This window comes from Bidens hawaiensis, unplaced genomic scaffold, assembly GCF_021521415.1.
Source record: "Bidens hawaiensis isolate Kalapana, Puna unplaced genomic scaffold, B.hawaiensis_p1.1 tig00028244_1, whole genome shotgun sequence".
NCBI lineage: Eukaryota > Viridiplantae > Streptophyta > Magnoliopsida > Asterales > Asteraceae > Bidens > Bidens hawaiensis.
In genome coordinates, this window is record NW_027494597.1 from 170647 (window position 1) to 196341 (window position 25695).

A 25695-nucleotide genomic window follows, 5' to 3' on the forward strand; every position below is an offset into this window, starting at 1 on the left:
AATTAGCAATGATGTGGTAAACATCATGAATCTAAACATAAATACTAGATTACAATCAAGCAACCTAATACTAACAAATAATCATCATGATGGGCTTCCAATCAAGAATTAAATATAGACTAACTTGTTTGTCAAAACAACAAAGTCTCATAATCAAAGGAAAGCTAGCATGAATAACATTCTAACCACCTAAGATTACACTAAATTAGCTAAACTCATGAATTAAACATCAACTTATGACACTTTAACTAGCAAGTCATCACCAAGTCAAGAATCATAACAACACTAATCAATTTTCCAATATCAAGTGTAGGGTTTCATGCTCATCAATAATATTATAACCAAACTAATCTTTACTAGTCATTCCTAACTTAGCAATGTAAACAAAGAAAACATGAACATTCAAAGTTTACAAACAAACATCTAGAACATAGTTTTCCAACATGAATGCCTAAACATTTGTAAGACTAACAAGGTATGCAATTCTAACAAGCATGAACACCATCAATATCAGCTCATAACTTCAACATTTCCTTGAAAGAAAACCAAATTACCATAACCATACATAGATAAAAATCACAATAGTAAAAGCTTCAACAATGTCTAGATAGTAAAGGTCTTAGCCCATAAGGCTTAATACAACTACAATCAATCTAAAAATAAGCTTACAAAACATGCTCTTAAACATAGAAATGCAAACCAAAATCAAGAAAGGATTGAAGGATGGAATGATGAATCTTATGTTGGTGGAAGCCTCCAAGAATCCCCTAAAATTGCTGCACTTGATTAAGAGAAAATCCCCAAGACTCCACACACAAAAATGAGGATAATGGATGTGTATATATGTTGTCTGGACGTCTGGCACAGGTACTTGCACGGGCTTGCACGACCGTGCCTATTTGTGGAAAGTCAACCATTGGCTTTAATTTGACCAAAAAGTCATATTTCTCTGTTCTGGCACGGTCATCGGCACGGGCCCGCACGGCCGTGCAGGTCATGCACGGGTATCTGCACGACCATGCACGGGCTTGCACGACCGTGCCTATTTGTGGAAAGTCAACCATTGGCTTTAATCTGACCAAAAAGTCAGATTTCTCTGTTCTGGCACGGTCATCGGCATGGGCCCGCACGGCCGTGCAGGTCATGCACGGGTATCCGCACGACCATGCACGGTCGTGCACTTTTGAATTCTTGCGGCACTGGCTCCGGCACTGGCAAGCATGGTCGTGCGGGGTCGGCACTGGCTCCGGCACTGGCAAGCATGGTCGTGCAGGTCTGGCAGAATGCTTATTTTGTCCCCGAAACGCCCCCTTTTCATGTTTTCTTGGTCGGGCGGGCGCCCGGACCTGCAAATTCACAAATAACTCAAATAAGTACCTAAAACAATGAATTTGCGTGAAGTTCGGGATAAATATGAAGGTAATTTGATGCAATAAGATGTACACTTTGTGTTACATCAATGCACTTGAGGCGCCCGGGTGTGATGAAGAAACGGGGTTAGACTTGCATTGCGGCTGCGTGCATACGCTAGCAAGTGGTGATGAGGATCTATAGAATCCTCGTAAAGTCTTAAGCCGAGATACGCATTTTGATAGTTTATGGCCATCAGGACTAGAAATCTAATCCTATACGCTCTATGCGTCCAAAGGTTCAAAACTAGGAACCCTATGTTGGCTAACCGGAAAAGCAAAACAGATCTGCAAACCGCCACCAAATGAATGGTCTCACGATGGTTTAAGTGAAGCCAAAAATGTCCAAGGCGGATCGTGAATACGGCATCTTCATCTCCTTCTCGAATTGCCCTGATCGTTCTGCCATTTGGATTCCGGTGGCGATGAAAGTGGGTTATGTGCCACAAAGGGCCATCGACTCGCGTTACATTAAGTCCTGTAGACGCAAAATCTCTTACTAAACTTGGAAACCGCCTACTAACACACTTCATGTAGATAAGTTCCAATATGTCCTACACGGGAGCATATATCATATATGAGGTCGTCTAGTAAATCTGTCATAATGTGCCATCTGGAAGGGAAAAAAAACATTAAATCTTTATTTGATTTGATTTTATCCAAATGAGAAACAAAAACAGAGTAAACATAAAATCTATCTGTATTTATTTGATATTTTGAAACCACAAACACAATGTGCAACTAATTAATCATTTCAAAAACCCCCACACATACTTGAACATTAAAATGGTTTTTGAAATACAAACGGTCTAAGCCCTTTTCAAAATGGGGAGAGTTTTTAACAAATTGGAACTTATAACAAAAATTTTGATTATTGGGTTATAAGCGAGAACAACATGCTCTTAACTTACCTCATTCACGTGTCGAAAACCCTATATATATATATATATATATATATATATATATATATATATATATTTATTTTTTCTTCAAAAAGAGGAGGGTTTTATTCATTCGGTCTTTTGAAACCCCAAACACAATGAGCAACTAAATCATTCAAAAAACCCCAAAACATACTGAAAATTAAATGGTTTTTACTTTTTAGGGTTTTTGGCATACAAACACTCTCATATTTTCAAAATCAGGAGAGTGTTTAAGATAAATGGGTGCATAAACATAACAAAAACTTTGATTATAAGGTTAGAAACGAGGCCTTCAAAACCAACTTTTTTTGTTTCGATTTTTCTTCAAAAGATGAACGGATGAGGAATCGTTTGTAGGGTTCTCTTCCAGGCCACCTTCCTTCACTCTCTTCCGACGAAAAACTTCAAAATGTGGTCCGCTTTCAATTTCTTGGCTTAGAACTAAATGTTTGTTTTTGTTTTCTCAACAAGAAGGTGATTTTCTTTGTTGAAGAAAAAGTGATTTAAGGTGCCAAAAACAACGATCCCCAAAAAGATGAAATGGCCCATGAGCAACGAGCCTGTAAAATAGCACCACCCTTATTGGATCAAGAGCCCAATACCAGCCAATATGGCACAATTAGAGTTGGAAGGAAAAAAAAAAAAAAAACCCGAACCGTACTCGGACTTGGACCCGGAACTCCAAAAAAAGGAACCGCCACGCTTTTTTTCGATAAATTCTCGGGGCTACTATATGCATCGCATCGTCGTCGGGGCTTGTAAATATAGATATAACATATAAAACTGAGTAGGAGAAGTGGAGAACCGATTGCCGATCATATTAGAATTCTAAAAAGGGGGATCGGATTAGAATTTCGATTAGTGAGTGCTGTAAAGTCGATTACTCGATCGCCCCTCCCTGTCACCGTGGTTTGCCGACTTGCCTGAACGACCAGAAGCGTGAACCGGCGTTTAGTTTCTTTTGTATTAGTAAGTAACACTAACCCAAATACAAATTGGTGTTTGGGCCAAGTCGGGCTGTAACTTATATACAATGGGCCATTGGCCTTTTCACAAAAAGGTTAACTAAACGAAACGTATATATTACCCTTTTCGGGCTAAAAGTACGGTAGGTCGTGGCCCACCCTTCCAAAACCCTACATCTGCCTCTAGACCCAACACATGCAACTCCTCTCGTTGTTTTTAAATGTTCATAACTTTTTTATACGTAGTTAATTTTTTTAATAAAAAATAAAATTATACCATTAAATTGACCAGCCAATTATGAAAAACACTATGTCCAAATTGACACCAACAAAAAAACACTATATGTAAATTGGCTCTCAGTTGTAAAACACCGTCTGTAATCTTAGGGCCAAAATGTAAAACACCATGTGTACACTTCAAGAACAGGAACCTAACTCAATATATGCACCAGTAGACACAATAACGTTTATATAAAACGTTAACAACAAAAAATATATATAACATATATTTACATAAGCATAAAATGAAAAAAAAAACGAAAATAATAAGAATCAAATTAACCTTGCAAGCGTCGAACAAAATAAGATGAGACAAAATATATTTTACATTTTATTCACACGGTACGCTGATTTACGATAAAGTAGTCAAACAATGGCTGTACTCTTGTTATACATGAGCTCTCCAGCCAAAAGTTACATAGGTTTTTGTTCTTTATTATTATTATTATTATTATTATTATTATTTCTAGTATTATTTGCATTTGATAGGTTTGAAAATTGAGGAATAAAGTTGAACCAAAGGACTTCTAGTTCAATGCTAGCACCATGACTTTATTCATATGAACCCGTTCCTTTGCCTTCTTTTTCAGAGAACCAATGTAACGGTTTCTCGATCAATGGCTGATGCAAATGTTTAGAGAACTACTTGTTTGTGGCTGTAATTTTATTAGTATGATTTATTTAGTATATGCTTGTTTAAAGTTTTATCCCACATGATACAAATATCTAATGAACTTGATTTCAAACTAATTAAAACATTTAAAGCCATAGTTGAAGGATCAATGCTCGAAATTGGGAGATACTTCAGCATTAATAATCAAGTGCATTCTATACACCAGGCTGGTCCAATCTTTTGTGGGACCCTTTTATAAAACTATAACATGTTTTTTTAATTCTTAGTTGTAGTTGCTTTTAATATTCTGGCCTTAGGCTAAACATAGTGTGTGGTGGTCACGGCGTGACCCCCGTGGCATCCCCCCCCCCCCAGCGTGCCCCGGTGCCGTGATCTTCACATGAGAGGCTACTATGAGGATTGCAACATGGTGGGAGGGAAGAAAGGTAAGAGAGGGGGGGGGGGGGGTAGAGGGGGAGGAATATATGTGCAAATTCTAGATAATGACTACGAATAGTCTTACAATGCTAAATTTTAGTGTCTAACCGGCCTAATAAATGTGTGTGAATTTGTAGCTAAAAAACTATGGAGGGAAGCAACCCTCAATATATAAAACTAAGAACAAATTCTTTTAGCATTTACATAGTAAAAGTAGACACAGTAACAACATAATGGAGCATTATTGAAAAAATGTTGAATAAGATTCAAGTGATAGTAAAAAAAGCTAAGGGCTAGATTTTGATATGTTGAATAAGATTCAACTAAATTTGTATATACCTGCTGTATGTATATGTTTATGCTCCTTTGTCGTTCAATAATAAATCCATCTGTTAGTGAGGAAAATGTACAAGAAAAGACTAGATTTTGATAGTTGTTTGCTAATAAATACAAGGTGGTTGCTTATAACGGAAAACAGATTTTATTTATTTATTTAGGAACTACCACCCTAAGACGTTCTTGTTGACTATATGAGCCTCCCTCTCTAATGGAATTAGTAGTATAGAAGCAGAAATGGTCAACAGACTCTTATAGCGGTTTTGTTCAAAGATAATATTTGGTGAAACACAATTATAGCTGATGACAGGCATCGTTCTGCCATAGATGTCGCCCGTGATGAAGGATATGTAAGTAGATATATTATTAACTATTATACTTGATCCAATAGCTTAATGATATTGTGGTAGCAATGCAGAACGAAATTGTTGAAATCCTCGAACGAGGGGAAGATGTGTTGAATGCTGCACGACGTGGAGATCTCCTTCGCTTTGAATCTCTGCTAGAAAGTGACGCAGGCGTGGATTTTCAAGATCAGTATGGCTTGACAGCTATTCATATGGCAGCCGTAAAAGGCCACAAAGATGCAGTCATGTTATTGGTTGAGTTCGGTTGTGATGTGGAATGTGTGGACGCTGAGGGACGTACGCCCCTGCATTTGGCGGTGGTTGGTGGCTGCAAGGACACGGTCGAGGTGCTGGTTAACAGAGGAGCAAACTTGAATGCTAAGTGTCACAGAGAAGCCACACCTTTACAAGTTGCTCAAACAATGAAGCATGAAAGTATAACAAATTTTCTCCTCAATATTGTTTAGTTATTGTTAGTAAAATTTCACACAGTTCATATAAATAAATAAAAAGGTGATTCCATAATTTCCATTTATGTTTTTCTTTTTAAACATTATGGTTTAACATTACATGATATTAAATTATACATTTTCGTTTACCTTTTCGTTACCGGACGCCAAAAACCTTTCTGACCAACGAGGAATCGTTGGTGGTGTAAGCTAGTTGACCAGTGAAGTGACCGAAAAATATGCTTTAACTTGTTTAACATTTCTGTGCTATCTTCCACTATCACAACTCCACCTGGTCGTAATATTCGGTCCATTTCAACTGCACTGTCCAGCATGTCACACCTGCAAAATTATGTTATTTAAGTTAGAAGTTATAGCTAAAACTATAAAATATAAATATAAAAAATTATTTTATAGGATTATATTATTTATATTTTATACCTTTGGGTTAGGTTGTCAAAAAGGAAGCTGGAATGCAGAAGATCATAAGTTCTAGGATAAGTATTAAGTGACTCGCACCAGTCATGGTAAATACCAATTAGCCCTCGGTCAAATATTACAGGTAAAGTATCGGCCCCGTTAACAGGAACAATATTCATCACCCATAGGGGTAGATCAGTCAAAGCAGCGGCGAACCTGAACAGAAAATCAGAGGTAGAGCTCATTTTAGATATCTGGCCCGTTAACAGAAACAATATTGATACAGTAAATAAGTTGAAATAACTAACCCGCCATAACCTGCATTCATATCCATTACATTCCTCACACTTGACCAGTTTACACCAAGGCTGCCCATGTAGACATTTGTTACAAGTTCAGACCAGTGTTTGGTATCCTCATGAAAGGCCCGTTCGGCTACAGGATCGGTTGAAAGACTTAAAGGTTTACTTTTGAGCCTTTGAGGCCAAGGTGCAGGCCATGTATTTGTTTCTGGAATTGCAGAAATGCAGCCATCAAGTGGCGTATACCTAAACCAAAATGAAAACGGTTATTATTATTATTATTATTATGTTTATGTTTATGTTTTCATCTACCATGAAGTTTTGGGCCGGATATTTTCATCACATAGTGGTGGATTATTTTCTTTACGGGATTTGTAACACAAAGAAGTTAGAGGCTTCTCGTATATAACCAGCCCGATACCAGACGAGTCAAAACTTTTAGCCACTACCTTCCAGCAAATAGATTTGGTGAGAGCTACCATTGCTGCAATAAACAAAAAAAAGTTTAAACAAATAGATAGATGATTAATATTATCATCATAATATTATTATGATATATTGAAGAAAATTTTAATAAAGATGACACCATACATTCCCAGACTTTTTTATCCCTTTCATCATCACGATACACCGGTGTAGCAGACCAGATAAAAACTCCCCCGGGCCTTAGAACTCTGTTTAACTCCAATAATGGTTTTCCACCTGACAATTCAATTATAATATAGAATTTATAATAAAGGCTACAACAGTCTAGAATTTATAACATAGAAGTGTAACATTAATATTAAAAGTTTAATACTAGTACCATATCCATCCCAGTGAACTCTGCACCGAGCACAATGAATCAAATCAAACGCGTTATCTGGAAAAGTCAGTCTTTGTGTTCCAATAACCGAGAGCGTAGCGGGAATTCCTCTTTCTAATGCAAACTGTATTTGAGCTTCATGTTCATCTTTTGGAGCAAATGACATTGTTCTAACATTTTTGTCTAGTAAATAGCCACCAAAGCTAGCAACACCACAACCGACATCAAGAATCACCCGTGTACGCTTCCCCCAACCGATTTTTGGTAGATTCTAGAATATTAATAAACAAGAGTATAACTATAAACACAAGCAAGTGTTAAAAATGTAACAAAACTACATCTTTGATGAGAATATAATAGGTTATCATTAATAACCAAAAGTAGCAGTTATTACCTTTTCTATGTATTGGATGTAATGATTAACTCCCTCTTTAAATTGAGTACCTCCTCCAGGAAAAAGAAGATAATTACCAGATCTTTTAACCCAGTTTTGTTCTTTCTTGTATTCAACAAGCTTAAGGTGTGGGACATTGTTAAACCATATCTGTACATTACAGGTACATGATTAAATTTATGAAAATTAACAAAAAGAATATTAAACTTATGAAACATTTTCCAAACAAATGAACATATTTAATAAAAAAAAAAACAGCATTTTTACATCTAAACAAGACAAAGAAATAGTAATGTTATGTCCCAACGTTCTATAAATTTTATTCTTAAACGACCTAGTTTTGCTATCCAAAAAGGGCTAGCGGCGCAGCTTGTTGCCCGTTTGCCTTCTGTATCGATGTAAACACTACTTTTTAATGAAAATGAGAAAAGTATAAACTAATGAGCTTAAACTTAAAAACTGATACTTTTTTTACCCGAACTTGTTTTGACCCGGCACCGACCCACCAGCCCGTTTTCCGATATTTAAAAAGTTCATTTAAAAAAGTGTGCAAACAGTTGGCCAAATTTTACTCTACCAAACACAAGTAGCCCACAGCTCTTAATTTAAGTCAACTAGTCCTCCAATGCATGGTATGATTATAAAAATAAAGTCCTAGATTGCTTATTCCAACATAAAGTCATAAAGTATGAATCTACCTCCCTCAGTAGCAACTTTTAATGGATTAAAATATGATAACCTGTTCATGCAGGACTCTTGTTTCTGTGGTAATAAATACACAAATTCACAGGTGCACAGGATTCTTGTTTCTGTTACAATACAAAATAAAGCCCACATGCACATCTGCATAAAATTTAGTGCGTGCAGAACCATTTATTTAATACATAAATAAGTAAACGAACTCAACGAACAAGAACAAAGCATGTTCATGTTCGTTTGTTTAACTTTAACTGAACAAACGATCACAAACAATCAAACAAATAGAGTTTTCTTGCTCATGTTCGTTCGTCAAGAAAATAACCTTGTTTGTGTTCGTTTGTTAACATTAACAATATAAACGAATAGTTCACGAACGTAAACGAACGAACATAACTGATCATAGATGAACGAACATAACCGACTTAAAACTAGTTAAGTTACGTTAAGCACAATGTATCGGGCCTAAAAATTTAGTGCGTGCAGAACCATTTATTTAATATATAAATAAGTAAACGAACCGAACGAACACAAACGGGGTATGTTCGTGTCCGTTTGTTTAACTTTAACCGAACAAGCGATCACGAACAATCAAACAAATAGAGTTTTCTTGCTCATGTTCATTCGTCAAGAAAATAACCTTGTTTGTGTTCGTTTGTTAACTTTAACAATATAAACGAATAGTTCATAAACGTAAACGAACGAACGTAACTGAGTTAAAACTAGTTAAGTTACGTTAACCACAATGCATCGGGCCTAAAAATCTATTAAAACTTTACCAGGTTATAACGCGCCAATGAACTTAATATATTAACGAACGAACTTAAAAAACGTAAACTAACAAACATAAATAAATGAACGAGACATGTATTCATATTCATTCCCTTAACTAAAACGAACAAAATATTTTCCACATGTTCGTTCGTTTATTAAATAAACTATTCACAAACAAACTTCCCACCAACCGGTTCACGACCTATTAACTAACCATTAGGTTCGTTTACAACCCGAAACAAACCTTACCAGAGTAGCAATCTCACCATATCCCTACTTTTCGGCCAAGCAACTGGCACTTTATACCCCTCAGGCAGTGGAACCAAACACCGCGGATTAGGCTTCGGACAATACCGCTCTCTATGCTCCATGTGCCTCCTCGACCTCAACGACTTGATCGCCTTCTTATTATCCAAACACGGAATATAATCCGCAGCAATAACGCCTCTACACGCCTCCCACTCATACACTAAACCACTATCGCTATCACTATCACTTGTATGATTATTAATTATATTAGCGTCAGTTTTTTTATAAACTGTTTTCGTTGCGAATTTGATAACCGGAGGATTAGATGACGGTTGAACGAGCTGGTAATGAAGCGGTGGCTGCGAATTTAAGACGGTGAAGGCGACAAAGGCGGCGAAGAGGATAAGGAAGATGAGGAATGTGATGAATGGATATTGGCGTTGTTTGAAGAGATTGGGGACGGTAACTGTCATTATTGTTGTCGTTGTTGTTGTTGTTATTATTATGAGGCGCGGTTTGTTATCGGTTTGCCTTCTGTTTAGTTATCAATGGATCGGGTGATCGGATCGGGAGGTGAAGAGAGTTTAAAAGGGGTTTTGGCCGCGGTAAAGAGAGCCGATGGGTTTAAAATACAGTTGGAGTGTGGTGAAGAATAGATAATAATATTTGGGGGTTGAGGGGATTTGAACGTCTTGGATTGTGACACGTGGTGATTGGTGGTGTTTTGAACGGCTGAGATTGTTTAAAAAAAGAAAGGAGTTTAATTTAAGAAGTAAAAAAGTGGACGCCCACCGTAGGGCTCGAACCCACGACCACAAGGTTAAGAGCCTTGCGCTCTACCTACGGAGCTAGACGGGCTTTTGTTTTATGTGATACACAACATTTAAAAAACAAGTGTATTACTTTGTACATATGTGCGTAATGTATATAATCTATTTTTGAAATCTCTTTTTATATATTCATTTTTTCTTCACTAAAGTTATCTCAAAAGTTTAATTAAGCTCTCACGTATAGATTTCCTTATCCATTTCTTTCTTTATATGATTTTTCTTCTCTTTGCATCATGTTTGGTGTCAGAGACAACCTAATCTCTTTTAAGCCCAAAATAAATTCATTAATAGAGGCCATCATTCAGAAAAAAAAAATTGTTATGACATGGAATTATAAGAAAAACACTTAAAAACATGTCTAGTCAGCTGGCACATCAGAAAAACACTCATTGTTTAAAATCTTCAAAAACATTTCCAACAAGAAAATCCAAAAACATTATCACATCATCATCACAATTTAAATTTTATTAATTACCTATCTTTTATTTTTAATATAATGTATAGAATAATATTTATATATTATTCATTTTTTAAAATATTTAAAAAATAAAAATTTAAAAGTTAAATATTTTTCTGTTGGAGGGAAATATTAAAATTTAAATATTTTCTGTTTGAGCTAAAAAAATAAAGTATTAATTAAAAAACCCAACCCATGACCCACTAATATTTCCTTTTCCTGCAAGAATGAGATTCTTGTGCAAGAATGTGGCCTACAAAAATCTTCAAAGAATTTGTCACTCCAATGGTGTAAGTGTGTAACTATCTTAAGTACAAATATCAGCTCAGGGACGGAATGATGGATAGCAATAAGTTCAACATACAAATATCAGCCTTTTGCATGCAACCGTAAAGTTACAAATTCACATACAAACTGAAGCGTAGATGAATTTAATTCAATTAAATGCAAATTTAAAGTTGATGAAATTAAATGGAAATGGAAGCCTAACCATGCCTCTTCTCATAAGAACAACACAACTTGGTGTCAATCGTTCCATTTTTCAATTTCTTTGGGCCCAATAAAGAGTTTGAAAAAAAGTAGGATAGATTCGAACTCTAGCGAAGACTTACTAAAAAAAACTCAAAACAACTCAAACAACAAGCACGTTAACAACCAAGTCAAGAAACATTTTTTTTTACTTTTATACCAATTACAAAGTCAATAACATATGTTTCTGTGTTATATATACATATTTTAAAAGCTTAAACATGGACCCCGAAATATTGGAGGCCCTAAGCTAGGGCTTAGGTTGATTACTAGTGAGGTCCGACCCTGTTTGGTGTACAAACTGAAATGCTTGATGTAAAAAACTAAAACCGAATCAGTGAGTATATTTTGTGCAAGCCAACCAATGTTTGTAAACATGAAAGGTCTAATATTATGAATGATTGAATGGTATCAAACACTCATATCCTATTAAAGATGGTGAGCCCCTAAGGTGTTTTACTCCTTAGGTGAACCCCATTAAATGTGGACTCATAAGTCATAAGAAATGCCTGAGCTCATATATCATAAAAACGTTATTGATGCATAGGTTGTGGATGACGTCCATAATGATGTGCCAACATTTATGGATAAACTTATAACATAATTGACATGTATTTGACCATTTGTATTGCATTTTTCACATGATTAGACCCTTAATCATCTTATTTGTGATCCGCGATAGTATTTAGGCTACCGATGATAACTAAGCTAAACACAATTAAGAATAGAGAGAATCACCCAAAGTTAGCTCAAACACGACTATGCGCCATGCTAACTGCTAACCAAAAGCATGTATGCGCTGTGACACCATGTATAAAAATACATATGTATTTACAAGTCAGCAGGCCCGGCCCAAAGGGAGGGCGACGGATCCAGACCCACTCTCTTGAGAGACCCATAATTATTAAAAAAGAAAATTATATTTTATATATAATTTTCTGTTAAAACAAAAGCTTGCAACCAGAGCTTTGAATGGAAAAGTGTTAGACTATGGAATTAAAGGTCATGGGTTCAATTCGCATAGTAAGATTTTTTTTTCCCTATGGGTTCAATTCTCATAATATTGGTGTTCTTTTTTTTCTATAGGAAAGACTATTTGTGTTTTATATGAGTCATTTTAATAACTTGATTATTTTTATTTTTATTTTTTGTCCATATTGGGTTTATTTATTTATTTATTTATTTTTTGTTTTCGTCCATATTGGGATTTTAAAGACAATCCTATTGGTAAAATTGCCTTTCACATAATGAGAACACGATTTTATAGCCCCGTTTTTACTCGTCCCTGGCCCCAAAATTTTAAGTGATTCTCGGAGATGGTCCTGCAAGTCTGTATACAAGTATACAAGAAGTATAATGATGTTCGGGTTCATTTAAGAAGTTTGGTGCGAACTTACTTCATTATGGTTGACCAATGAGGTATAAATAGTTGCTAGATTTAGAGATGCAAATTCGATACCATTATCGATTGGTACCGGTACCAAGATTTTATGATTTTCGGGATCGGTATTTTTGGTACCGGAGCTCATCTCTAGCTAGATTCTCGTGGGGCTCATAGCGGTCCCCTTCTGGACCGGTCGCTATCAAATCTTGTGGTACGTCTGTGAAGTATGTAACCTCTTCATGAGAGGGCAAGGATTAACTATTCATTATTGAGATCGCCATAAGCAAAACTAGCAGCAATACTATATTGAGATCGCCATAAGCAAAACTAGCAGCAATACTATAATACTATATTTATTATCTACACAACCATTCTTTTCTTAGTTTGGTGGTCTTGATTAGGGTGGCCCATGGCATTTTGTTTTATTCTATTTCAGTATTTTATTCTCTCTTCCTGTAACTATATTCCACAAGCTTTTTTGTTTTTCTTCTAATATAAATGTTGCTATACTTATCATAACCAAATATAACTTTCTTAAACCACACTTATCCTGACACCTGCCCACCTCTTTTAAGATTCGAATATTTGGTCTCATTTTCTAGTGACTAAATCCACAAATGGTACCTCCACATGTCGGAAGGATTGTTGGGTTCGTAGGCCTTATTGGCCCGGTTTATTATATGAAGTCAAAAGAGGAGACGGGTGTGGGCGGTCGGGCCCAAGCCCGGCCCGGTTTAGATTTCTTGCATAATAATTTACTAACCATAGTTCAGTCTCTATATAAACAACATTATGTACTTGTAATATTTGGTCACTCAATAAAGATATACCTAGTTGCCACCCGTGGACGTAGGTCAGTTTAGACCGAACCACGTTAAATCCTCGTGTTCGTTTATTGCTTTCGTGTCGTGTTCGGTTTCGTGTGTGCGTTTAATCCTAACAAGTGGTATCTAGAGCTTAGGTTCGGATCACGCGAAGAACACGTTGAACCAGCCGAGTCGCCGCCAAACCATCCAGCCGCCGCCACCCTACTGCGCTAGGGTTCCGCCGCTGCTACGGTTTTCCGATTGTCGTTAGGGTATACGCCGCCGCCGCTGTTTCGCCGCTGCTAAACCCAGCCCGGCGATCACGACTAGGGTTCAGTCGAGCACCGCATCACCACCCTTTGACCACCATCTCGTGTAATCTGATTTGTCGCGTCGTCCTTCGATTGCCGCTTCTTGTTTTTTTTGATCCTGCTGTTTGCGATTGACAAGAAAGTATAGGTATTATTATTTTCTTGGAGTTTGCACCATTAAAGGGAAAAGAAGAAGCCATATTGCTTCTTGGAGTTTACGTGACAGAGGATTACTATTGTTATTATTATTTTATATTTGGAATGGTTTGCTAAGAAACAAAAATAATATATTGGTTTTATATATTTTTTGTTTGGAGATCATATCTTGTAAAAGGCGCAGAACGAGCCAATCAAGATCCTATTTTTTGTTGAAGAACAGTTGAAGTCGTTTAAAGAAACGGAGAACCAGTGCCAACTGCGTTTGTCAGGTTTATCGTTTCAGTTTAAAGTTTCGGTTTCTGATTTTACAGTTCGTATTTCCGTTGTGTATAAATAGGTTGATTTTTTAACAGAGTTCAGTAGAACAATCGTTAAGTTCAGGCTCGTGTTGCTGTGTCTGTCTCTGTTTTATCCAGTTTTTCGTTTTAGTCATTGCCATGGCAGAAGACGGAAAGGTTTCGATACAGAAGTTTGACGGACAGAAGTTCGGTTGGTGGAAGATGCAGATTGAGGCACTACTTTATCAGAAAGACTTGGATGTAGTGTTCGAGGATGAAAACCAGAAAAGTTGTCAGAAGCAGATTGGAAGAAGTTAGACAAGAAAGCTAGGGCTTGTATTACATTGTCGTTGTCGGAAGATGTGGCGTTTAACGTCATGAAAGAAACCACAGCCCGTGGTATGATGGACGCACTATCCAACATGTATGAGAAGCCTTCGGCAGCGAATAAAGTCTATCTTATCCGAGAGCTAGTGACAACAAGAATGAAAGAGGGTGGGTCAGTTACAACTCATATCAATAATCTTAATTCGATCTTGTCCCGCTTAGTGTCAGTTGGCATTAAGTTTGATGATGAAGTTCAAGGCCTCTTGTTATTATCCTCTTTGCCCGACAGTTGGTCGCAAACAGTGACTGCAGTTTGTAGTTCGTCTACAAATATTACTTTCGATGGGATTCGTTCTGGGAGAAGATTCAAGACGCAGAAGTTCAGGTGAATCATCAGGCACTATGCTAGTCACAGAAGGTAGAGGTAGGGGAAAACAGCGAGGCAGTGGGAGCAGGAAGAGGAGTCAGTCTAAGACTCGTAAGGATATTGAATGTTGGGGTTGTAAAGAGAAAAGACACTTTAGGAATCAGTGTCCGAATGGTAAGAAAGAGGTGAACGTTACAGAAGACGACACAGATGACGGGGTCAGTAGTGATGAGGCTTTGGTTTGTAGTGTTGAGAGTAGCGTTGATGCTTGGGTGATGGATTCTGGTGCATCGTTTCATGCCACTCACTGTAGTGAAATGATGAAGAATCTTAAATTTGGGGATTTTGGAAAGGTTCGACTAGCGAATGATGATATTTTAGAGGTTACGGGTATGGGAGACGTTGATTTGATAACTTCAGCCGGTACTTCTTGGACTTTGAAAGACGTGAGGGTTATTCCAAGTTTGAAGAAACGTTTGATATCAGTTGGGCAGTTGGATGACCAAGGGCACGATGTTAAGTTCGGGAATGGGCAGTGGAAAGTAGTCAAAGGGAATCTCGTGGTTGCTCGTGGCAAGAAAATGGGTTCGTTGTATATGGTCGATATGTCACCGAAAGGAGTGGATCCAGTTTTGGTGAAAGACAAAGTCCGGTTCACAGAATCTCGTGGGCAGAAGAAGGTTCGTTTTGCAAGTAACAAACCCAGAGCCAAAGTGAAGATTCAGGATGAACGAGCTAGGAAGGTTAAATCAGTTGGGGGACATCGTGACAGTGGGAGCACAGGTCGTGTTTCAGTTACAGTCCCAGGTCGACAGTGGATTAAGAAAACCAGTATTCCAGCTGTAAAAGTCTCTCCAATGAATTACTTGCTGAATATGGAGAGTGTTTGTTCTCAGGTTATCTCAGGATCCGGTAGTTCGTTACAGTGGGAGCCGGTAGGGACAGAGAACGGGTCAGGGGCAGTTTCAACCATGACTGACGTGTTGGAGCTCCGGGGAGCTTCAACGGGCCTTCAGGTTAATTGATGAGAAGGCGGTGGCAACTAGAAGAAGTTTAATGTTCATATTACAGCAGTACAATCAGGAGTGCAGACGAGAGTACTCAAGGCCTCCGAGTGGGAGATTGTTGGGTTCGTAGGCCTTGTTGGCCCGGTTTATTATATGAAGTCAAAAGAGGAGACGGGTGTGGGCGGTCGGGCCCAAGCCCGGCCCGGTTTAGATTTCTTGCATAATAATTTACTAACCCTAGTTCAGTCTCTATATAAACAACATTATGTACTTGTAATATTTGGTCACTCAATAAAGATATACCTAGTTGCCACCCGTGGACGTAGGTCAGTTTAGACCGAACCACGTTAAATCCTCGTGTTCGTTTATTGCTTTCGTGTCGTGTTCGGTTTCGTGTGTGCGTTTAATCCTAACAAGGATGCCATATGATACCAAATTTAAGTTGTCATTCGCTTTCCAACTTTTTATTTCCATCAAACCACTTTGTAAATTATTGTATTAAAGAAATAAGTAAATAACCAAACCACTAGCACATAAAACCAGCTACACTTTTAATCACTTTCCAGAACCAACTAATACTTGTCGGTTATAGTCTATTAAGACCCACTCCCCGCAGTATGAAAGCAACATTCTAACCGCTGAATTAAGTAGGTCATTTATCTTTGAAAAAAAAAACAAAAGGAACTCCTTCCATCGATGAATTATAAATATCATATTACTTAGAAGCAATACCGATCAATATGATCTTGGATCATGGAATAGTCATCTTGACAAGAAATTATCTACATAATAAATATGTATTCCAAACACTACCGCTCTGTTCCCAAGTTTCATTTAACAAGGGAAAGGAAAGGAAATGGATGGAAATAAATTATTGTGTTCCTGAGTTTCATTAAAGGAAGGAAAGATAAAAACTTGTGTTTCCGAGTTTCATTAAAGGAAAGAAAAAAAGGAAAGCAATGGAAAGATAGGGGAAACAAAGAGTAATTTAGAAGGGTTGTCTTTCTTTCCATATAGGAAGGAATTGAAAAGAAAGAAAGGAAAAGAAAAAGAAAGGAAAAGATAAGAATTGAAAGGAATGGAAAACATTTCCTTTCCTTTCCTTTCACTTGTTTATTGAACTCGGGAACACAACGTACTGTAGCTATGTTGGTAGAGCACCTTGTTTACACGCGGGCCGAGGTTTTTCAAGGGAATGCACCATGCAATCAAAAAAACTGATCGATAAATCGTTGTCTTACTCGATAACTTTAAGAGAAGAAGAGAAATAGCTAGACAATGGTTCAGTCCGATTTTGGTGCCTAGTTAGGTGCCAAACACACCCTACCGTTGATTTGATGTATTGATAAGGTGAATACCTAGTCTATTCAATGCTGGGCTGAGTGTCAAGACCTCAAAAAAAACCTCTTTTCGTCCGATAAACTGTAAAAAAAACCTCGTTAAATCCTATGAAACTTTAAGGTGTATAAAGTTTCATATTTGATTTTTAAATATTTGATTTTTAAGTAGAACAATAGAGACTTCATTTCACTTAATTTAATCTAGGCATACATCTTTTATAAGCTAATTCAGATTTATTTGAGTCTATTATTAATCTTATAAAAAGGATTAGCTTGCATCATTCATTATCATAAAATTTGCTACAAATAGTTTAAACCATAATTATAAAACTTATTTAAAATCTGCTAAAAGTAATGGTATTTGTAGCAAATCACCCCATTTCTAGTGGTTCTTATTATTCAAATTCTAATATATAACCACAGATTACCGAACCCGAAGCTTACAACTAAACCAAAATAAAGTCAAGATTGGAAAGCAAATTAGGGAAATATAAAATAAGCTATACAGTCTCCATATTGCAATTCTTGTGTATCATAAACCAAAATGTTGACAGCAACTACCCTCCAATCTTATACCCGAGTGACCCCCAAAACCTTCATAATCGTTCAAACAGCAGCACCGTCATTAAGGAGCGCTTGATCAAAATGCCAAACTCCTATTTCAGGAACAAAAAATTCACTACTTTTAGCAACCATATGATATATAGATGACGTCTGTCACGTCTCAAATATAAAACAAAAGATTAAAAGTACTTAATTTACCGTGTCCTTTGCCGACTCTTCTCAGTTGAGCAACATATTCAGATATCTTTTTAATCGCCTCGACCTTCAACAAAGTGAAATTACTATTAACAAAATAATGTCACTTCATTGAATGTCAGAATTTATAAAGTGAAATCTATAAATCTACCTGTTCACCTAAGAACTCGCTTTCAACAAAATCAGCTAATTGCACGTCATTGTTCTTGTTGGCTACCTGTTGTCATTAAACATCACAATTCAGAAACACAAATCACATTTATTACCATCGACAAAATGCAAAAAATACTGTCATACCACGTGCAAGTGTAGAAGTTTCTCATTTGTTAGTTTCTCCAGTGACAATGCAAGCTCCATTGCTACAATGAATAAAGAAGTAAACCCAAAATCATTCAATTGAAGATGCCAAGAAAAAAAACATTTCTAAACCTATAGCTTCCAAATTTTGTGCAATCAATCAATAATATTAAAAAGAACTTACCATATAGTGCATCTCCTTTCTCAGCATGATCAAACTCTGACAAGGGCATCAAAATGGATTGCAGCTTTACCTTCCCGCCACGTTTATTCTGAGAACAGAAAGTTTAAGGGAAATTTGATTTTAATCATTGACAGTGAAACTGTTAGCATCAAGCTCTCAAACATATAACAAGATATGATTATATGGGCCACAAGGAAATCTAGTGCTATGAATATTATCAAACACCTGGTATTCCATAAGTTTCTCAGCATGGTCCCTTTCCTCTTCACTTGACTCCTTAAAGAATCTACAAGAATTCATGTCACATAACCAAATCATACATCGTCCCATTGATTATTACTACAAGTTTAATAAAATAAATGAATGATTTCAGTAACTTACTTGGCTAACCCTTTGAGAGCAACATTGTCCCTATCAAAGTAGGCATACATAGCATGGTAGACGTATGAAACATTGTACTCAACACTGAAACAAACAGAAAATATAAAATTATCATTAGAAATAAAAACAAAGTCACCATCAAGGCATCAAAAATTCCTTTAACAAAGACAAGTATGTAAAACTGAAAAAAACTAATTAAAAAAGGTTCAATCCTAATCAAACTGACAAACATAATATAATTAAATACAGGATAGTCTATTAAATATCATGTACAGTCACCTTATTTCTTCTAGTACTACTATCAAACACCTACCATGCGTTCTGGATTTACATCCGAATTTCAATACCAAATGATTGAAGATATATTCAGCAAGACCTAATTAAATATACTTATAATTTCTCCTAATACTTTCGTCAAACACAAACCGTGCATTCTGTATTCATGCTTGAATTTCATATCCAAATGATTACATATGTATTTTAGCAAGACCTAAATAAATACACGTATAACTAGACCTTATACCTCCTAATACTTTAATAAGTTTATCATAATTCAATACCAAGTGTTTTAAGATGTGTTCAGCAAGATTAATTATACACACATATAACTAGACCATAATTCTCCTATACTTTAACCAAACACATACCGTCCATTCTGGATTTGCGTTTAAAATTCAATACCGACTAAATACACGTATAACTAGACCTTATTCACCTAACATTCTCATCAAACACCTACCATGCTACATTGAATTTCAATACCTTCAGCGAAACCTAATTAAATACATGTATAACCTTACTTCACCTAATACTTTCATCAAACACCTACGGCGCGTTCGTAATTCACATTCAAAATTCAATACAAAACAACCTAGTTCTCATACAGCAAACAGAGTAATCAATTACACCTCAAAATCAAGCAACAGTTATATACAGTAAAAAAAATCGTGAAGATGTATTCCGTAAAACTTAATTATATATATACGTAATACGTATAAATATGACCAAATCTTATTTCTCCTAATACTTTCATCAAACACCTACCGAGCGTTCTAAATTCACGTTCAAATTTAAACGCATAACGAATTAAAACACGAATAATTAATAATTAATAAACTAAAAGTGCGAAAACTACTTGATCTGTTCATTAATAGCAGCTTCAGACTCATCAGTAAACTTCTGACGAGCAAGAGACTGTTGAGGCACAGTAGGCACAAGGTTAAGCTCCTTCTTCACTTCCTCAAACGGCTCAAACACAACGCCGGTTATCGGCTTACTGTTCGACGAGCCGCCTTTAGCCGCCGCGCACACGACGGTTACAGACGACGGTGAGACCAGAGAGCCGGTGGTGTTCTCGCCGGAAGTTGAAGTGTTGCGGAAGAAGACTGATGGAGGTGCTCTGAGAAGCATGGTTGGTTGGTTGGTTGGTTGGTTGGTTGTAGAGAGAGAAAGTGAGTGTGTTTTAGAGAGAGAAAGTGGGAGAAATGGAAAACAAACGGTTTTTGACTGATAAGAATAAGTGATAAGAAGAAGGGTGAAGAAGAGAATAATGGATATTATTACTATTATTATTATTATTATTATGACCGAATCAGCGGTGGATGTGTGGCCGTTGGATGGGATCACACGTGAAGGAGGAGATTTAGTGATTGAAGGAGGCGCGGTATAGCTGTGACGGGTGTGCGATAATCGAAACCGAACTGAAAAATGATAAAATCGAACTGGAATTAACTGAAAATCAGTAAAATTGAGTTAACTGACAATCGGTTACGGTTATATTTTGTGCTCTCGGTTAACTGAAATAAAGTAACTGAATCATTCATGTTTTCATATATTGATAATTTTCTTTTATATATTTGTTTTATTTTTATGTACGTCATTTTTTATATTTTTATTTTATGTATTTATGCATTCACTGTATGGATATCTAAGTGGAAAATAACTAAATCATACTGAAATCCGACGAACTAATCAATTAAACCCAGTTGAGGTAACTGAAAACCAATTGGTTAGTAAAAATAAAATTGATTAACTAATGAATTTGGTTATAGTTTCGGTTTTGGCTTTTAACTGAACTAAACCGATCCAATATTCAAGCTTATTTACGTGTTTTGGCATCCATTTATGTGTTTTGACCTCCATTTATGTGTTTTGGATTTGTTTATGCGTTTTGACCCCCCGCTTATCTGTTTACGCGTTTTGACCTCCGTTTATGCGTTTTGGATCTGTTTATGCGTTTTGACTTCTGTTTATGCGTTTTGACCTCTGTTTATGAGTTTTGGGTCTGTTTATGCGTTTTGATCTTCATTTATGCATTTTGACCTCCTGCGTTTTGGATCCATTTGTGCATTTTGCCTTCATTTGTGCGTTTTGATGTCCATTTATGTGTTTTGACTTCCATTTGTGAATAATGACCTCCATTTATGCATTTTGACGATCCAACCACTAACAAGGTATTGATTTTTGTTTTTGAATAAAGTTCATGATTACATGTTTGATTCACAATCACTACTATGAATTTTGTGTTTTGTATATTATATCACATACATTGAAAAAATGAATTTTGTACTGATAAAAAGCCAGACGAGACACAAGTTCAAGATATCCCTATTGAGAATGGAGAGAAACAACTTAATGATGTCGATAAGGGTAAGATGATTCTTTAGGCATTTGAAGCTTCAATAAACATGATGTTGACTTTAGAGTAGCAAACAAGTACAAATAGTAGATACGACATGCCCTTAGGTGACGAAAGTAGCTTCTCAATTATTTATATGAAGATGCGGTTGATGTATGTTGCATATGGCTGTTGTAAGCTAAATACGTTGTGCAAATACTTTGTACGCTCACCAAAAGTTCATTCGGATTTGTTTACTTTTGGCATTGTAAACTAATCGATTTCTTTGTACGTTCACTAAAACAACTTCGCATACGGCGGAGTTGTCTTCTAACCATGTGACCCTCATCAATGACTCCAAGAGCACTAATTCATTTTGGTTTAACTTTTAATTAAGTTTGGCCTGAGACAAGTACAGTAACCAACAGGTAAAAAGGAGAAAAGTGGTGAAATTCAAGAAGCCAACTAGTAGTATAATGTTTTGTCCAAAACAACTATTTATTGGGTTAATACTTAAGGCCCAGATTAAAAATACTTGTGTAGTTATCTGTTGATCTACAAATACATATTTATTTATATTTTTGGTCACAAGCCCACAAAAACAGATATTGGGCTTCCACTTACAACTCATATTCAGTTTGGACTTTGGGGTAGAGGTACCCAAAAAATCCGAACCTAAAACCGGGTCCCAGAAAAAAAATCCGAAACTGGATTTTTTTATACCCGGATTTTTAATGCCCGAACCCGAACCCGACCCTACGCGTAGGGTACGGATAGGGTATGCATTTCAGTACCAATACTCGGAACCAGAACCGAGTTGTACCCGATAATACCTGAAAACCCGAACCGTTCCATACCCGGATCCGGGTTTTTCCAATACCCGAACCCGGTTTTTCAAATACCCGATATATATCCGAAATTACCCGAAAAATACATCTAAAAAGTGCAATCCCTTAAAAAATCTAATCTATACCCGAAAAATACCCGGGAAAAAAATCCCGAAAATAGGTTATTTTCGATACCCGAAAATGGGGTATTAAAATACCCGGTTTTAGAATACCGGGTTCTATACCTGACCCGAACCCGATGCATAGGGTATGATTTTTAGAGACAATACCCGGACTCGAACCTGACCCGGGTATTGCCAAAGCCAATACCCTATTATTATTATTATTATTATTATTATAACAGGACACACGTTGATCCAAGTAATGAAGTAATTAACCAACAGTAATTAACCAACAGTTAACCACAATTATTATTATAAATAAACAAGAGTCCACTAGCATTCACTCACAACTTCCTGCTGCTCCCAAGTCATTCTCCCTCACTCTCTCTAGACCCCTCTCTTTCACATACACACAACATGGCACCGGGCCATTCTCCGTGTGCATCGTGCAAATTACTAAGAAGACGATGCGCCAAAGACTGCATTTTCGCACCCTACTTTCCGTCAAACGACCCTCACAAGTTCGCAATTGTTCACAAGGTCTTCGGTGCTAGCAATGTTAGCAAGATGTTGCAGGTATCCACAACGTGTGTATTATTACAAGAACACTATATATACATACAGTGAGATAATTTACCAAAGAACACTAAGTTATTACGAGAACAAAAACAAAACCTATGTCGTTTATTATTTTATTTATTTATTTTTATTAATTTTGTATTTCTTAGAGCATTCTCAGCATATTTCCTAGAGTTTTGTAAATTATATGGTATTGTTATAAGTGGTTGTAACTTGTAAGTACAGAAGAGATAAAGTGTTATATGAGAAAGTTAAATTTGAGGTTTCACTGTTCACATCGTATAATTTTTTAATATTTTTTGAAAATAGTTGTGAGTGAAGGAGAGAAAAGATAATGATAAAACGTATAAAAAGTATTATTTAATTAAATTAGATAGAAAAAATGCAGTTATTTTTAACGTAATTATATGATATATGATAAAAGAATTGGCTGGGAATGCTCTTACATCACTACAAAGAGCGGATTTCTTTCTGTGCATGTATATAAATGTGTGTTTGTGTACATGTTAAAAAACAATCAAGTTTTGTATGTTTAATTTATGTACATATAAAATCATCAAACTAATTTTCTTCATTTGTTTTTATTTTTTTCTTTTTACTTTTTACGTTCGCATTCACATGTATATATTATGTATAGGTAATATGATCTTCACATTATATAAAACAAATTTTTTGTGGTATTTCTTTGAACTTCAAAGAGTCTTTATGTCATTTTCATTTACTATACTATACGCATACATACATGATAGTAGAGCATATAACTTGGCTAAATATTGAGACAAACGTTTGTAGGAGCTCGAGGTTCATCAAAGAGGCGACACGGTTAGCAGCCTAGTCTACGAAGCAAATGCGAGAATGAGGGATCCGGTGTACGGATGTGTCGGGGCAATTTCATACTTACAAAGGGAGGTTTCACATTTGCAAATGCAACTAGCCATGGCCCATGCAGAAATAATGTGCATTCAAATGCAAAAAGAGCCACTCACATCTACACATGCTACTAATGGTCTAGTCAGGGGCGGACCTACATAGTAGCCGTCGGGGTCCCGGGACACCAATGTTTTTTAAAATTTATTTAGAAGCGATATAGAAAATTTTTGAAGGACCCCATATAAATTAACACTTGGACCCCATATCAATATTACCATTCTAGTCTGGTGGAAACCCCCTTCCAATACCACATGAATGACCCGAGTTCGAGCCTTGCTCTTTCCCGTTTTTTTATGTATTTCGTTTTTTAAAAATTTACTTTATATTAGTTTTAGTTTTGACTTTTGGCCCATGGGTTTTAACATATCCCAACCCAACTCATCAGACGTAACACCCTCCACACACATCTCAACCCCACTGCTTATCCCTAACTCACGCCTCTCTCAGTTTTTCCGGCCAGCCTCCGCCCATCTCCGCCCATATCCGCCAGCCTCCGCCTCACTCCAGCCACCGTTCACCCCTCTTTGGTCTTATAAGTCTTTGTTTCCTCTGATTTTGTCTCAAACTAAAGGTAATTTTAGGGCTAATTAGTTGATTGATTTTATATATAATTATACATTTATACTCATGTTGGTTATTGTATGTTGTATATTGTTGTTAGATTGTGACTTAGTTTTCTTAAAAACTTGAACTTTAGGGTTAATTATGCAAGAATCATTGAAAATAAAGTTTGAGCCCTCGTCTTCTTCAAGTAATACATCTAAGAAAATTGATTTGGAAGACCTTCCATCAGATTACGTTCATGTTTTTCGGGTATGAATTAAAAGTGTATGTTTCATCTAGTTTCTAATTTAGATTCTTTCTACTTACTCGTTTCCAATGACACCATAGTTCCGTGTTTTATTATGTTCCTCGCCTCGACCCGACCCGAATAACGACCGACCCGAAAAATTTTGTAAACCGAAAAATTGGGACCCCATCGACAAAAAATCCTGGGTCCGCCACTGGGTCTAGTTCCGGTTCACCTACCTGCACACAGTACCCGTATGTTAACAGATGATGTCGTTTCAAGGGTTTCTACAGATGAGATATCATATCCATTTCTACACAACATGATCACTAATCATCATCATCATTATCATAATAATAATAATAATAATAATAATATTAATGATGAGTACTTTATAACTTCTAATAATGTAATTCATTCTGACAAACTAAAGAGTGAATCTTCTTCTCTATGGACATGATCATGATGAATAAGCATCTTTTAAATTATAATAGAATTGATTTTTGGATCTCTAATATTGACTTTTGAAAAGTTAAAAGTCTTCCTAGTTTATTAATTGTGTATTATACTATTATTGCATGCGTGTGTAGTTAGTGTGTGAAAGAGAGTGATAGTCACCTGGTTTTGTCTTTAATTGAAGTACCAGATCGAATAAAACAAGTAGACAACAAAAGAATGGCAAGTTAGAGCAGGTAAATGTTAGAAAGCATGGCTAGGTTTAATGGAGTCAACCCTAGCATGTGCCCATATTAAGAAAATCAAAAATTATATATTAAACGTAAATAAATAAATAATAAAATAGTGATCCTTCGATTAAAGGTATTAAACGCGTTAGAGCATTCACAATAGACCAAATGAGTGAAGGAACTTAAAATGAAAAACATCATATTATCACGTTATTGTCATGTTGGTATAATTAACTTTTTGAAATATATCTTCAAGTTGTTATTAACTTTTCATCTCTATGTTATTTTTTTTATTATTTGTTTTCTTTTCCTCCATGCTTGAGGTATAAA

The 25695-nt window shown here is 36.2% G+C and overlaps 3 protein-coding genes and 1 non-coding gene across 4 annotated transcripts; 1 reads left to right on the forward strand and 3 right to left on the reverse strand.

Moving 5' to 3' along the window:
* Positions 1 to 5854: 5854 nt before the first annotated feature.
* Positions 5855 to 9872, reverse strand: LOC143576583 (putative methyltransferase PMT23). The gene is made up of 8 exons (XM_077060640.1): positions 9417 to 9872; positions 7681 to 7830; positions 7287 to 7557; positions 7073 to 7183; positions 6794 to 6965; positions 6488 to 6727; positions 6201 to 6395; positions 5855 to 6101 (listed from the first exon to the last, which is right to left on the reverse strand). The coding sequence occupies exons 1-8, from the start codon at positions 9870 to 9872 to the stop codon at positions 5906 to 5908; spliced, it is 1791 nt and encodes a 596-aa protein (XP_076916755.1). The 3' UTR covers positions 5855 to 5905.
* Positions 9873 to 10184: 312 nt separating this feature from the next.
* TRNAK-CUU (transfer RNA lysine (anticodon CUU)) lies at positions 10185 to 10257 on the reverse strand. Its single transcript has one exon. It is a non-coding gene; the product is annotated as a tRNA-Lys (tRNA).
* A 7463-nt stretch (positions 10258 to 17720) lies between these two features.
* On the reverse strand, positions 17721 to 20224 carry LOC143576574 (ferritin-3, chloroplastic-like). The gene is made up of 8 exons (XM_077060634.1): positions 19950 to 20224; positions 18815 to 18898; positions 18659 to 18719; positions 18434 to 18521; positions 18250 to 18311; positions 18104 to 18169; positions 17956 to 18019; positions 17721 to 17849 (listed from the first exon to the last, which is right to left on the reverse strand). The coding sequence occupies exons 1-8, from the start codon at positions 20222 to 20224 to the stop codon at positions 17800 to 17802; spliced, it is 750 nt and encodes a 249-aa protein (XP_076916749.1). The 3' UTR covers positions 17721 to 17799.
* A 2567-nt stretch (positions 20225 to 22791) lies between these two features.
* Positions 22792 to 25139, forward strand: LOC143576575 (LOB domain-containing protein 12-like). The gene is made up of 3 exons (XM_077060636.1): positions 22792 to 22956; positions 23752 to 23953; positions 24874 to 25139. Exons 1-3 carry the CDS (start codon positions 22798 to 22800, stop codon positions 25137 to 25139), a joined length of 627 nt encoding a protein of 208 aa, XP_076916751.1. The 5' UTR covers positions 22792 to 22797.
* The last annotated feature ends 556 nt before the right edge of the window (positions 25140 to 25695 follow it).

Coding starts and splice junctions, on each gene's coding strand:
- LOC143576583 (XM_077060640.1), bottom strand. CDS start 9,872: ATGACAGTTACCGTCCCCAATCTCTTCAAACAACGCCAATATCCATTC. Junction 6,966..7,072: donor GGATAAAAAAGTCTGGGAAT/GTATGGTGTCAT, acceptor TGTTTATTGCAG/CAATGGTAGCTCTCACCAAA. Junction 6,102..6,200: donor TTTGACAACCTAACCCAAAG/GTATAAAATATA, acceptor ATAATTTTGCAG/GTGTGACATGCTGGACAGTG.
- LOC143576574 (XM_077060634.1), bottom strand. CDS start 20,224: ATGCTTCTCAGAGCACCTCCATCAGTCTTCTTCCGCAACACTTCAACT. Junction 18,312..18,433: donor GAAAGGAGATGCACTATATG/GTAAGTTCTTTT, acceptor TATTCATTGTAG/CAATGGAGCTTGCATTGTCA. Junction 17,850..17,955: donor AAGAGTCGGCAAAGGACACG/GTAAATTAAGTA, acceptor TTCCTGAAATAG/GAGTTTGGCATTTTGATCAA.
- LOC143576575 (XM_077060636.1), top strand. CDS start 22,798: ATGGCACCGGGCCATTCTCCGTGTGCATCGTGCAAATTACTAAGAAGA. Junction 22,957..23,751: donor ATGTTAGCAAGATGTTGCAG/GTATCCACAACG, acceptor AAACGTTTGTAG/GAGCTCGAGGTTCATCAAAG. Junction 23,954..24,873: donor AGAGCCACTCACATCTACAC/ATGCTACTAATG, acceptor GACCCCATCGAC/AAAAAATCCTGGGTCCGCCA.